This window comes from Salmo salar, chromosome 02 (assembly GCF_965601325.2).
Source record: "Salmo salar chromosome 02, fSalSal1, whole genome shotgun sequence".
Classification (NCBI taxonomy): Eukaryota; Metazoa; Chordata; class Actinopteri; order Salmoniformes; family Salmonidae; genus Salmo; species Salmo salar.
This window is the reverse complement of record NC_138292.1, coordinates 24,390,553-24,403,771: the sequence shown is the minus strand read 5'-3', so window position 1 is coordinate 24,403,771 and position 13,219 is coordinate 24,390,553. Positions and strand designations below refer to the sequence as shown.

At 49.1% G+C, this 13,219-nt stretch overlaps 1 protein-coding gene across 3 annotated transcripts in view; it reads right to left on the bottom strand.

The window, feature by feature from the left end:
* Positions 1-13,219, bottom strand: part of LOC106574911 (multiple epidermal growth factor-like domains protein 8) — a 37,524-nt gene that overhangs the window by 13,478 nt on the left and 10,827 nt on the right. For all 3 annotated transcript variants that reach the window (XM_082961212.1, XM_045712924.2, XM_082961213.1), the window contains exons 14-38: positions 12,497-12,660; positions 11,268-11,471; positions 10,933-11,136; positions 10,539-10,784; positions 10,310-10,428; positions 10,079-10,210; positions 9,691-9,888; positions 9,213-9,452; positions 8,876-9,060; positions 6,995-7,208; positions 6,332-6,575; positions 6,082-6,214; positions 5,704-5,954; positions 5,423-5,533; positions 5,225-5,343; positions 4,818-5,055; positions 4,466-4,637; positions 4,025-4,188; positions 3,694-3,829; positions 3,354-3,585; positions 3,048-3,174; positions 2,755-2,971; positions 2,421-2,635; positions 2,081-2,276; positions 1,654-1,822 (exon numbers count right to left, since the gene is read on the bottom strand). In XM_082961212.1, the coding sequence (XP_082817338.1) occupies positions 1,654-1,822; positions 2,081-2,276; positions 2,421-2,635; positions 2,755-2,971; positions 3,048-3,174; positions 3,354-3,585; positions 3,694-3,829; positions 4,025-4,188; positions 4,466-4,637; positions 4,818-5,055; positions 5,225-5,343; positions 5,423-5,533; positions 5,704-5,954; positions 6,082-6,214; positions 6,332-6,575; positions 6,995-7,208; positions 8,876-9,060; positions 9,213-9,452; positions 9,691-9,888; positions 10,079-10,210; positions 10,310-10,428; positions 10,539-10,784; positions 10,933-11,136; positions 11,268-11,471; positions 12,497-12,660 (4,630 nt within the window). The remainder of the gene's footprint in view (positions 1-1,653; positions 1,823-2,080; positions 2,277-2,420; positions 2,636-2,754; positions 2,972-3,047; positions 3,175-3,353; positions 3,586-3,693; positions 3,830-4,024; positions 4,189-4,465; positions 4,638-4,817; positions 5,056-5,224; positions 5,344-5,422; positions 5,534-5,703; positions 5,955-6,081; positions 6,215-6,331; positions 6,576-6,994; positions 7,209-8,875; positions 9,061-9,212; positions 9,453-9,690; positions 9,889-10,078; positions 10,211-10,309; positions 10,429-10,538; positions 10,785-10,932; positions 11,137-11,267; positions 11,472-12,496; positions 12,661-13,219) is intronic.

The window sequence follows — 13,219 nt, the reverse complement described above, 5'->3', positions numbered from 1 at the left end:
TCTAGTCAGGATTCTAGCAGCCGTATTTAGCACTAACTGAAGTTTATTTAGTGCTTTATCCGGGTAGCCGGAAAGTAGAGCATTGCAGTAGTCCAACCTAGAAGTAACAAAAGCATGGATTAATTTTTCTGCGTCATTTTTGGACAGAAAGTTTCTGATTTTTGCAATGTTACGTAGATGGAAAAAAGCTGTCCTTGAAACAGTCTTGATATGTTCTTCAAAAGAGAGATCAGGGTCCAGAGTAACGCCGAGGTCCTTCACAGTTTTATTTGAGACGACTGTACAACCATCCAGATTAATTGTCAGATTTAACAGAAGATCTCTTTGTTTCTTGGGACCTAGAACAAGCATCTCTGTTTTGTCCGAGTTTAAAAGTAGAAAGTTTGCAGCCATCCACTTCTTTATGTCTGAAACACAGGCTTCTAGCGAGGGCAATTTTGGGGCTTCACCATGTTTCATTGAAATGTACAGCTGTGTGTCGTCCGCATAGCAGTGAAATTTAACATTATGTTTTCGAATGACATCCCCAAGAGGTAAAATATATAGTGAAAACAATAGTGGTCCTAAAACGGAACCTTGAGGAACACCAAAATTTACAATTGATTTGTCAGAGGACAAACCATTCACAGAGACAAACTGATATCTTTCCGACAGATAAGATCTAAACCAGGCCAGAACTTGTCCATGTAGACCAATTTGGGTTTCCAATCTCTCCAAAAGAATGTGGTGATCGATGGTATCAAAAGCGGCACTAGGATCTAGGAGATATGTACAGGGGTAAGGTGACTGACTAGGCAACAGGATATAAGATAAACAGATTAGCAGCAGCTTGTATGTGAGTGAGTGGGCGGGTGTGTAGAGTCAGTATAAATGTATGTGCATATAATGTGTGAGTGAGCAGATGATGGAGTGAGTGTTTGTGTGCGTGTGTTGGAGTGACAGTGTGTGAGTGTGTTGGAGTGACAGTGTGTTGGAGTGACAGTGTGTGAGTGTGTTGGTGTGACAGTGTGTGAGTGTGTTGGAGTGACAGTGTGTTGGAGTGACAGTGTGTGAGTGTGTTGGAGTGACAGTGTGTGAGTGTGTAGGGCCCTGTGAGTGTGCATAGAGACAGTGCAAATATTGAAATAAGAGGTCAATAAAGATCCAAGACAAACTCAGTCTGTGTAGCTATTCTGTTAGCTAATTATCAGGCTTATTGTTTGGGGATAGAAGCTGTTTACGAGCCTGTTGGTGTCAGACCTGATGCATCGGTACCGCTTGCTGTGCGGAAGCAGAGAGAATAGTCTATGGTTGGAGTCTTTAACAATTTTCCGGGCCTTCCTTCCGTACCTCCTGATATAGATGTCCTGGATGGCAGGGAACTCGGCCCCAGTGACGTACTGGGCTGTCCGCACAACCCTTTGTAGCACCATGCGATCGAGGTCGGTGCTATTGCCATACCAAGCAGTGATGCAGCCAGTCAAGATGATCTCAATGGTACAGCTGTAGAACCTTTTCAGGATACTATGCATGTATACCAACTGAATGTTTACAGGACAGGTGGAGTGGTAGTACTGATGATTGTGATGATGAGGTTGTGTGTGTATTGCTGCGGAGGTATCCAAGTGCTGCTACTTCTGCCGTTAATGATGATTGTGACGTGTGCCTTCCTACCGGCTGAGAACGTAGCCCTGCTTGCAGGTGCAGTGGTATCCCTGGGTCAGGTCATGGCAGTCCTGGGTGATGTTACAGTGGTGGTTGCCGTTGGCACACTCATCCTCCTCTGGGCAGTGGAGGAAGGACCAGCTGCTGTTCCTCTGGGGACACACTCCCTCACTCACACCTGACACACACACAGGGGAAAGTGAGAAGAGGTAACTTGAAATAGTTATCGGGAGTAGAGAATATAACACTAAATGAAGGACAATAAAGTTGCATTCTATAAAGCTCATATTGTATTCATACATACATACATACATACATACATACATACATACATACATACATACATACATACATACATACATACATAGGATGAGGATCTATTATTCTATCCTATAAAAGGATATTCTCAAGGTCTACTCAATTCTGTTCCCCTCACCGTCGAGGCCTCCCTGCTGGCAGCGTCCAGCCCCGTTGCCCCCCCGGGCAGCACACCAGCCACACTGGGGCCAGGCGATGCATTGAGAGCACTGGGTGAGCTGGGCGCACTGGGGGGAGCAGGAGTCCCCACCAGACAGCAGACGACCACACTGACCCGCCTCACAGCGCAGAGGCACGAAGGACGGACTCACACACTGGAGGAGAGGAGAGGGGGAAGGGAGGACAGAAACATAGTCTTGTTCATTTTTTAAGCTACAATGCAGAAATATATTTTTGGCAAAAAATAGACACAGATATGCCCCTACCCGCCACCCACACACAGTCTGTCTCCGTCTTACCTGCTGCAGTGCCATGCTCCACATACAGTGCTGCCAGCCCCCGTCTGAGCCCCGGGAGCCCAGGCAGAGGCTGCAAGTGCTGAGGTGGTGGCAGGGGGGCGGGCAGGGCAGAGGGGGGGAGGACTCCACCTGCATGGGGGACACGTTGAGCAGGGCGTAGCTGAAGCACGTCCAGTCGTAGGTGGGGTTCACACTCAGGATGCGCCTGGTCTCGCCTGGAGGAACCGCAACAAGATGTAAGAGAGTGGTTCTCAGTTCCAGCCACAACTTAGTCTAGTGGTCAACCCAAGACTCCTGTCCCTAGCAATAGAAGGTGAATGGCGGTGTCTCTCACCGGTGCGTTTGAACTGGCGTGTCCACATGCACTTCCCTGAGGCGGTGCACTTGGGGCAGTCGGAGGCCTCACAGCTGGTCTCAGTACAGTTGCTGGACAGGAAGATCTCTCTCTGGTTGATCCTGCAGTCGTGTTCGGAGGTGCAGCTGACTGTACTGCTGATGCATGCTCCCTCTGGACAGTTGGTGCACCACTTACACTGCAGAGCAGACTGGGACTGACAGAGAGGGGAGGTTAGTGTGTGTGTGTACTGTCTGAGCTGGTGTTTGTGTGCGTTTGCGTGTGTGTATTACCTGTGAGGGGCTAGAGAAGGTCCTGGGGTGGCGTGCCAGACACTCGCTGCAGGTCTTCAGTCTGCGACACTGGTCTGGTAAACGAGGGGTGGGGGAGCAGGGAGACTGACCAATGGAACAGCCCAGTCTGAGAGAGTGGGACAACACACCATAAAGAGGTAGAGAAGGGATAGTTTGTCACTAATTCTGAGATAGGGAAAGAATAAACATGATTACACAAAGTGACAACCCCAAGAAACACCTCCAAAATAAAAGACAGTCAACAACTTGGAAACAACATCATTCCCATGATAACCATAGCTGTACCTCTCAGCGGTATCGGAGGCGGCGCAGGTGCCCCTGCACCAGACACAGCTGCCTGTGGTGGTGTTGCAGGCCTCGGGCGTGGGCAGCAAGGCACAGGGGTCAGAGGGAAGGGTCAGGGTGAGGAGACGCCCCAGGGTGACCCCGTTGAACCCCCCAGAGAGGAACAGCCGCCCACCCCAGCCCACCATGGCCAGAGAGACTGAACGGTTAACCGGCTCGCCCACCGCCGAGTCTGAGAGAGAGGAAGGGAGAAACGTTAGGATAATCTCCACATCATCATCAAACTGAGCATATATGCAGTGTTTTGGCTAGTCACATGTAGTGTCAGTCACACAGTTACCTGGCTGTATCCAGGTGTTACAGTTGATCTGGTACAGAGACACTGTGTTGCTGTAGTCCTCCACTCCTGTCCTCCCTCCCACGATCACCATAGTGTCTTTTATCAGGGCTGCAGCGTGGAAGAAACGAGACAGGGGCTGGGGAGAGAGAGGGAGAAAGTAAGCGAGGGAGAAAGAAAAAAGAACGTGTTCATTTAAGAATAATTGTTACGATATAATGACGATGTCATCAATTAAGACCAGCCTGGGAACATGTAAAAGCTGTTTAAATACCGGTTAGCTAGTTGTGAAAGAAGCATGTTCTCGTGGTAAAGCTGCCGTGGTACTACCTACCTTATTCCCCTGTGAGGGGACCAGTAGGGACCAGGTGAGGTTGGCATAGTAGAGACTGTAGAGCTCTCCTGAGGGCTCCACTGTCTCCACGTGGAAGCGGTAGCCTCCGAACACGTACACGGCGTCCGTCTGCTCGTGGTACACAGCCGAGTGGCCATACAGACCTGAAGAGAGGACAGGACACACAGGAGTCAGTCAAGAGGCAACACGGGAGGGTTAAGGGTTAATCAACAGACTGGTAAATCATGCAACATCATAAGGGACAGCAGTTTACAGTTCATGGTGTCAGAAATAACTCTTTGCTCCAACCATAATGGATGCACCTCAATCTTTATATTCTATGCCTACTTAGTGGGAGAGGTTCCACGAAAGCTGAGTATGGACTTTCCAGATTGGCAGGTACTAAGTGAGTTAATGAGTGCAGGTGGAGGTCCTTCTGACCTGTAGGAGGTGTGCCGGTGTGGGGGGTGACGGTCCAGTTGCCAGAGTGGATGTTGAACTCCAGCAGGTGATGGTTGAAGCCGTTCTCTGGAGAGTAACCTCCGATGAGCAGCATAGAGGTGTCCCGACGCACCGTTAGAGTATGACCTGCCACCGGTGGCAGCACTGAGCTCTGTGGGGGAAGAGGACACAGACTAATTGGTTACATAGAACAAGTCTATAGTAAATTGAATCGTGGGGTGTAGGCTGACAGTTAACTACCAATATTTTATGTTTAGTGTTTTTTTGTTCATATATTTTCCCAAGTAAGGCAAGATGGTGGATTATTAAAACTAAACAAACCAACTCTAACCTTGTGCTGTCTCCACACCAGACTGCTGAGGTTGAGGCTCCATGTATCCATGGCGACGCCCTTCTGCGTGACACCGCCCACCACCAGCATGAGGTTGTGAGTGGCTCCCTGGGCGTCGGAGAGAGGCTCGTGACTGGCCAGAAGGGCAGAGGCATGGTGGTAGCGGGGGCTGGGGGTGGAGCCTTCCTCCACTGAGCTGGTCAGCATCTGAGTCCAGCGCCGCTCCAACACAGAGTACCTGAACCCACCAATCAACACAGAGGGAAGAGAGACATACAGAGAAACTAACTGATATGAATTACTGGTAATTTCAAACAATTACAACAACAAAAAATTGCTGTCTCATAAAAGGCATCTTTAAATGAACGTTAATAAAAACACAGCTATTAAAAAGTCATCCCCCCCACCTGTAGACGTTTCCCAGGATGCCCTCTGAGAGAGAGAGGCCTCCATACATCCAGAGGTTCCCCTGGGGCCCAGACACTAGAGAATGGCCCATCCGGTGGAGGAACCTGTGGGCCTGGTTCTGTGGAGGGAGGGGGAAGTTTAACACTGTGACACTCTGTGGTGGGAGTGTTTTTATATATGTGTGTCCTTGTTCTTACCGCTGTGAGCTGTGTGTCCAGTAGGGTTTCCCAAACTAGGCTGCTGGAGTCCAGAGGGGTGGAGCAGTCAGAGCCACCCCAACCGTCTGCACACACACACACTCCCAGAGACTAAAACGTACACATAGAGAGAGAGAGAGAGAGGGTTAACAGAGACACACAAGAGACTGCAATATATAGGAACAGGATAAACAAAGAGGAAAACATCAAAACACCAACAAAACAACAATGAGCATTCACACTGTCTTGCAGTAACAGTGCTACTGTTCAGTCCCTCTCACCAAGTTGCAGGAGCCTCGGCCCTCTGCTAGCCCACAGCCCCCGGGACAGAGGGGCCTGTCGCAGTACGGTCCCCCATACCCCGGAGTACACTGGCACAGCCCCCCGCTGCACTGCGCCCCTCCCTGGCATACGGGTGACCCATCCTCCCCCGCCTCAGAACCCTGGCGACAGCGCCGCACCCAGAAGGAGGCGTTGAAACCCTGAGGACGGTCGGACGAGACGTTGGCTTCAAAGTAGACAGAGATCACACCTGGGAGAGAGAAAAACAGAGGGATCAGAGAGGGAATCTTTCAATACTACTCATGATATTTACAGTCAGAAAATAAGTTGGAGAAAAACTTTATTTTAAAACTTTAAAAAAAATGACTAGTTTTAACCTGAAGTGGCCTCCACTGTGATTGGCTGAGTCCGGGTCGTCCCACAGAATGCGCCAATCAGGTTGTGGTCCGAGTGCACCACCCCGTTGCTCAAGAAACGAGGCAGGCCGTCAAACACGTAAACGTAGGAGCTCTGTGTGTGAGAGACAGAAAATACATCTCAGGCCATGGGAATGCTGGTGGCTCTGTTCACTACAGCACAATAAACATCAGTCTGTTGTAGGAGTTAGTGTGTGTGGTTAGTACTCACAGTGCACTGTGTGTAGGAGTCTGGGTGCAGGGTGAGAGCCACAGGAGGGCACAGCTCGCCCGGCACACAGGGGGCCAGGTTCTCAGAGACAGACAGGACCCACAGACAGTGGGAGAGTCCCCCCTTCCCCCCGACTCCCCCTCGCCACCCCATGGAGGACGAGATGGGGAGCTCAGAGAGGGGTGACTGGTGGGACAGGATCACAGAGCGCCCCTGACACTGACGGAAACAGGTGCCATTATTCCTGAGGAAGAGAGAGTTATATAAGTGATATGCATTAAGTGAGAAAAAGTCAAACATTCAAATGTATAGTGTCGTGGAAATTGCAAGATTATGTTATAATGCTTGTATTGTATTATAATGGTTGTTTTATTCGACAGAATAGAGTATTCTGTTAACTATTGCAGTTTAAGTATAACTCTGACTGGTGTGTGAAGTTTGTTTCTCCTCATTTGGTAATAGAGAAATTAGCCACAATAGTAAGCAGGTTCTTAATTACAGAGCACATAGCAACTAGTTGCTGATGCACAGTACACATACTGTTCTATAAAACAGATCATTTACAGAATGCCTATTATTTGCCCCTTGTAATGCTGCAAAACTAATTTCCTCACTGGGGATAATAAATCCATCCATCCAGAGTCCATTGTCTGTCCCCCTCACCTGGGGTCTCCGTAGTATCCAGGCAAGCAGGATTCACAGTGTGGTCCCTGGGTGTGGTGTGTGCAGTAGCATTGGCCTGTCTGATTGTGGCAGTAGCCCAGGAGGGGGCCTCCATGGCCGTTACACTGGCAGGGCACACAGCCCCCGCCCCCGGCCAGCGCAGAACCAAAACTCCCTGGTCGACAGTGCTCACACTGGAGACCCATTGTCCAATCTGAGGAGAAGGGAGAACGGAGAGCACATTAACTAATTAGAGAAAATTATAACTTTTGAAATTAATAAACTACAGTCGTGGCCAAAAGTTTTGAGAATGACACAAATGTACATTTTCACAAAGTCTGCTGCCTCAGGTTGTATGATGGCAATTTGCATATACTCCAGAATGTTATGAAGAGTGATCAGATAAATTGCAATTAACTGCAAAGTCCCTCTTTGCCATGCAAATGAGCTGAATCCCCCAAAAACATTTCCACTGCATTTCAGCCCTGCCACAAAAGGACCAGCTGACATCATGTCAGTGATTCTCTCGTTACCACAGGTGTGAGTGTTGACGAGGACAAGGCTGGAGATCACTCTGTCATGCTGATTGATTCGAATAACAGACTGGAAGCTTCAAAAGGAGCGTGGTGCGTGGAATCATTGTTCTTCCTCTGTCAACCATGGTTACCTGCAAGGAAACACGTGCCGTCATCATTGCTTTGCACAAAAAGGGCTTCACAGGCAAGGATATTGCTGCCAGTAAGATTGCACCTAAATCAACCATTTATCAGATCATCAAGAACTTCAAGGAGAGCGGTTCAATTGTTGTGAAGAAGGCTTCAGGGCGCCGAAGAAAGTCCAGCAAGCACCAGGACAGTCTCCTAAAGTTGATTCAGCTGCGGGATCGGGGCACCACCAGTACAGAGCTTGCTAAGGAATGGCAGCAGGCAGAAGACTTTTGGAGCCACGTCTCTCCAGGAAAAACATCAGGGACAGACTGATATTCTGCAAAAGGTACAGGGATTGGACTGCTGAGGACTGGGGTAAAGTCATTTTCTCTGATGAATGCCCTTTCCGATCGTTTGGGGCATCCGGAAAAAAGCTTGACCGGAGCAGACCAGGTGAGCGCTACCATCAGTCCTGTGTCATGCCAACAGTAAAGCATCCTGAGACCATTCATGTGTGGGGTTGCTTCTCAGCCAAGGGAGTGGGCTCACTCACAATTTTGCCTAAGAACACAGCCATGAATAAGGAATGGTACCAACACATCCTCCGAGAGCAACTTCTCCAAACCATCCAGGAACAGTTTGGTGATGAACAATGCCTTTTCCAGCATGATGTAGCACCTTGCCATAAGGAAAAAGTGATAACTAAGTGGCTCGGGGAACAAAACATCGATATTTTGGGTCCATGGCCAGGAAACTCCCCAGACCTTAATCCCTTTGAAAACTTGTGGTCAATCCTCAAGAAGCGGGTGGACAAACAAAACCCCACAAATTCTGACAAACTCCAAGCATTGATTATGCAAGAATGGGCTGCCATCAGTCAGGATGTGGCCCAGAAGTTAATTGACAGCATGCCAGGGCGGATTGCAGAGGTCTTGAAAAAGAAGGGTCAACACTGCAAATATTGACTCTTTGCATCAACTTCATATAATTGTCAATAAAAGCCTTTGACACTTATGAAATGCTTGTAATTATACTTCAGTATTCCATAGTAACATCTGACAAAAATATCTATAGACACTGAGGCAGCAGACTTTGTGGAAATGTATATTTGTATCATTCTCAAAACGTTTAGCCACGACTGTATATGTTGTTTTTCTGGTCATCTTGGGGTGTTTCTGTAAATTGTTCCTTTTTTGGAAGGCTTAGAATGGGTTGATATTTATGTCTGTCTCACCCTGGCAGTGGTCACAGATGCCTGGGGCAGTGATACAGGTGCTGTGGAAGTTACAGCCACAGTCCACGTCACACTCCACCCCGCTCAGCACCAGGGTGGCTGGGTCAGATGTCCAGCCCAGGGAACACTCACACTCGAACCGCGGGCTGCCGCTGCACTGGCCCTCACGACACTCATTATAACAACTGGAGCAGAGAGAGAGAGAGAGGTCAGCTTTAGGAGAATGGAGTTATTCAGAGAACGAGACATTATAAAAGCTAGTGGAAGGGAAAAGGGCTTGTCATGATTGAGAGGGAGAGAGAAAAAGAAAGAGCGACAGGGAGTGAGCCTCTCTCACGTCTGGTTGCAGTGCAGGGTGCCGTCCCCGGTGTAGCCCCTCTCACAGTGGCACTCAAAGGAGGTGGGGGTGTTTACGCAGGTGGCGAAGGGGTGGCAGCTGTGGAGGCCCAGCCTGCACTCCTCCACATCGGGACAGGTGGGGTAGGACCAGACTGGGTCCCTCTCTCCCTCCTCCAGGTGCTCCAGCTCCATCTCCATCTCCATGGGCCGCGGGGGGGCCAAGGTCTGGGGCTCAGGACTAGAGGGGGAGGAGGAATAACAAGGTTCAGTATTACCTCCTAATGCAGAGAGGTGGTCTGGTATTGACATGGTAACTTCACAGGCAGATCCAGTGTAGGCAGGCATTAGTTACACTGGACCTGCTCAGAGAATTAGTTTTTACCTCACCACAGCCCGTTTTGTGGGCTTGTCCTCAGTTGAAGTCAAACCTGGGTAAGTAAGCATTTTGAAGTGTGGTAGTTTGCTGGTCATCATACCTGGTAGCCCGTACTTCATCCACAGCCACACTGCAGTTATACACAGAGGGGTCGTCCATCCCTCCCCAGTCTCCTCGTAGACACCTGCCGATGGTGGGGTTGTTGTAGTCTCCACACCAGCCGCACTGAAACGTCTGGAGACAGTCTGTACAGGTGACCAGAGCTGAGCACTGCTTACACTGGGGCACTGAGTGAACACTGGAGTGGGGGAGAGAGGGATAGAGGAAGGGATGGAGAGAGGATTGGGGGAAGGAGGGAGAGGGAGACAGAAAGGTTTATTGAACGGTTGGTACATAATAGATTCCAAATAGGAAAGAGAAATAAGATTAAACCTCCATTTTAAAACTGCTGACTACAGGAGTTCAGCTCATTGGTTGTAATGGTTTACCTGTCATACCAGTCCCTGCACTCTCCGTAGGGATACTTGGTGAGGTAGGCAGCGAAGTAGAAGCAGGCCTGGGCCGACTCACACCACGCACACTGACTGGAGTTAGACAGACACTCCCCACAAGTCCTCCTCCTGTGAGAGAGAGTGAGAGAGTGAGAGAGAGATGCATACCCTAGAAGTAATTGCCCCAAGCAACATTATATTACGATGTGCCTGACAGTGGGTACTCACTGGTTGCAGACTTTAGGGCACCCCTCTGGGTCGCGAATGGATCCATCCAGTCTTCCCCGTCGGCTGCATTGGTAGTCACCCTTCTTGCTGGAGTTGATCTGCCACTCACAGTAGGGGTCCTGTCGGCCAAAGATCATAAAAGTCAAAAGGTCTACAAGATCTATAAGGGGAGTATAAAAAATCTGTTTTATGAAGCTAATGGCAGTGAGGTGTTCTGTATGTTAAATACCTGAGTGCAGGCGGAGCAGTCCCTGTACTCCTCACAGAGGGTGCATTGTGGCGGGGCCAGCAGCAGGTGGCGCTCCCCTCCCCCCTGGTCCTCCGGGCAGGGCTCCAGGTCAGGCAGCGCACGGAACAGACAGCGGCCCAGAGATGGGCACCAGCCACAGGACTGGTCTGACAGACACGCCAAGCAAGACTGGTACCCCGAGCAAGAGCCAGAACGGAATGGCTCCAAGAACAGGAAGGAAATCTCCTACAGAGAGAAAGAAATGAGAACAAAAAAAAGAGCTAGGCAGTGGGAGAAGCAAACGTCTTCGATATTGATGTTAAGGGTATTGAGCCTCAGTATTACTGTGAAAACCTTTTGTTTATAAAATGTGTAATTGTCAGCTGGTACTCACACTTCCGCCGGGCAGAGCGGTTCTGTTCCAGGTCAAGGCCATCTCACTAGTCTGTCCAGAGCCTGAGTTGTTGAGGTATCCCTCAGCCTGGACCAGGTAGCGGTTCCCTCGGGTCAGGTTGGGAAACAGACGACCCATGTCAGGACGGGACAGCAGCTTCGTCTCCTTCTCCTGGTGAGCTGCCCAACGACCTACCAACTCCTTCTGAGGGGAGGAGGAAGAGGGAGTGAGAGAGTTCAGTAAAACAAATTACTGGCTGGATCTACTCGTATCTCTCAAAAAATGTGTAATGTGTAATGTAAGCACCCATCTCCCGCTCGCTCTCCCTCGCTCACCAGTTGCAGGGAGTTGGGTCCAGCAGCCATGCGGGCCTCAAAGTGTAGCCTTTGTATCCGGGCCCACATGGAAACAGTCTCGGTGGGAGGGGGCGCAGGTGGAGGGGCGCCCCACAGGGGGTGGATGAAGCCCCGGAACTGCAGGGTGACGTCCATCTCTGTGGTGGGGCTGAGGATGATGGAGGTGCTGCGCAGGATGGACACCTGAAGGGGTGGAGGTTCAAGAGGGATTGGATGGAGGTGTTACAACAGACAGCAAGGTACAACATGTCAGAAGTCAGCAGCACTACATTCAGTCAGATAAGAGTTTGGGAAGCCCACAGTATCTTAAGCAGGGTGGGAGGAGGGAAAGTACTTAGAGGGGCGTTAGAGACGCAGTATAGCTAGAAGTAGAGGTAATACCAGTAATACCAGAAAGTAAGGTGGTACGGTGTCCCAGCAAAATAAAGTGGGGGTATGCGTACCGGTAAAACACAGGCCTATCATAATAATTCAAACAAAATGTCAAGAAAACTGTAGGCTACTACACCATTATTTTTCATTACCGCATGTCAGAGGCATGAAACATTTGCAAATGGACTTGAAAATAAATGGGTGGTATTAGCCTACACTCCACAATGTGATGTGGTACGACGAGAACACTGACATTTTGACAAGCCAGAGTTGAGTGGCCGACACCAGGACAGCAGTGGATGCAGAAATTATTGCCTAATGATAATCGGCAAATGTCATTACACTTTTTGTGTAAAAGATGTCGCTTTCCATTCAGCACTGTTTGGAGGCTGGAACTATGTTGAGAGTGGATGAATGTGCCTGGGTAGCCTAGTAAAAGGAGCCCTTTGAAGTGATTGTTTGACAAATCAGATGAAAACATCATGACTGGTTGTGTTTGTGAGGGAATCGAACCCACGAGCCACACAGGACCACAATACTTGGCGGTAGGGTTGTCACAATACCAGTATACTGATACTCAGAGGTATCGTGGCATGAAACAAAACATGGAGCGGAGTAAATGTTCTGAGGAAACAGTCCTAATGTTGGAAACAAGCAGCCTGATGTCACCCAGAATTCAGTTCATTTTCCAAGCTATAACACACAATCATCTACATACAGTAGGTTTTTTAAAAGACCAAAGAGTTATGTCTGCTTTGTGTTTTCCTTTTTGCCATGGAAAATCAGTTATAGTAGTATTGCGATGTTGGCAGCCCTACTTGGCGGGGCCTCTGTACCTTGTCAGGCTGGGAATCATTGCGGGGGTGCTGGAAGGTGAGCAGATGCAGTCCCGGGACATAGTTCTCAGTGCGACAGGAAAGGAGGGAGGTGAGGAAACGGGTGCGCTCCCCCCACCAGCCGTACGCCCCTGAGATCTGGTCCACACGGCAAGCACTTTGATCTGCAATACCGAGAGGGAGGGAGAGCTCATTAAACAACACACGCAGTACCAGACCTCAATCTTACAATACTTTTCATTTCATCTTTATTTAACTAGGCAAGTCAGTTGAGAACAAATTCTTATTTACAATGACAGCCTACCAGAAGGCAAATGGTCCCCTGCGGGGAGAGGGGCTGGGATTAAAAATAAATAACAAATATAGGACAAAACACACATGACAAGAGACACCACAACACTACATAAAGAGAGACCTAAAATGACAACATAGCATGGTAGCAATGCATAAAAACAACATGGCAGCAACACATAAAAACACAGCATGGTAGCAACACAACATGGCAGCAGCACAAAACATGGTACAAACATTATTGGGAACAGACAACAGCACAAAGGGCAAGAAGGTAGAGACAGCAACAGATCACAAGAAGCAGCCACAACTGTAAGTAAGAACGTCCATGATTGATTCTTTGAATGAAGAGATGGAGATGAAACGCAGCGAACTGAAAAGAGGAGCGACCCAGGGATGTGTGTGCTTTGGGGACCTTTAACAGAATGTGAC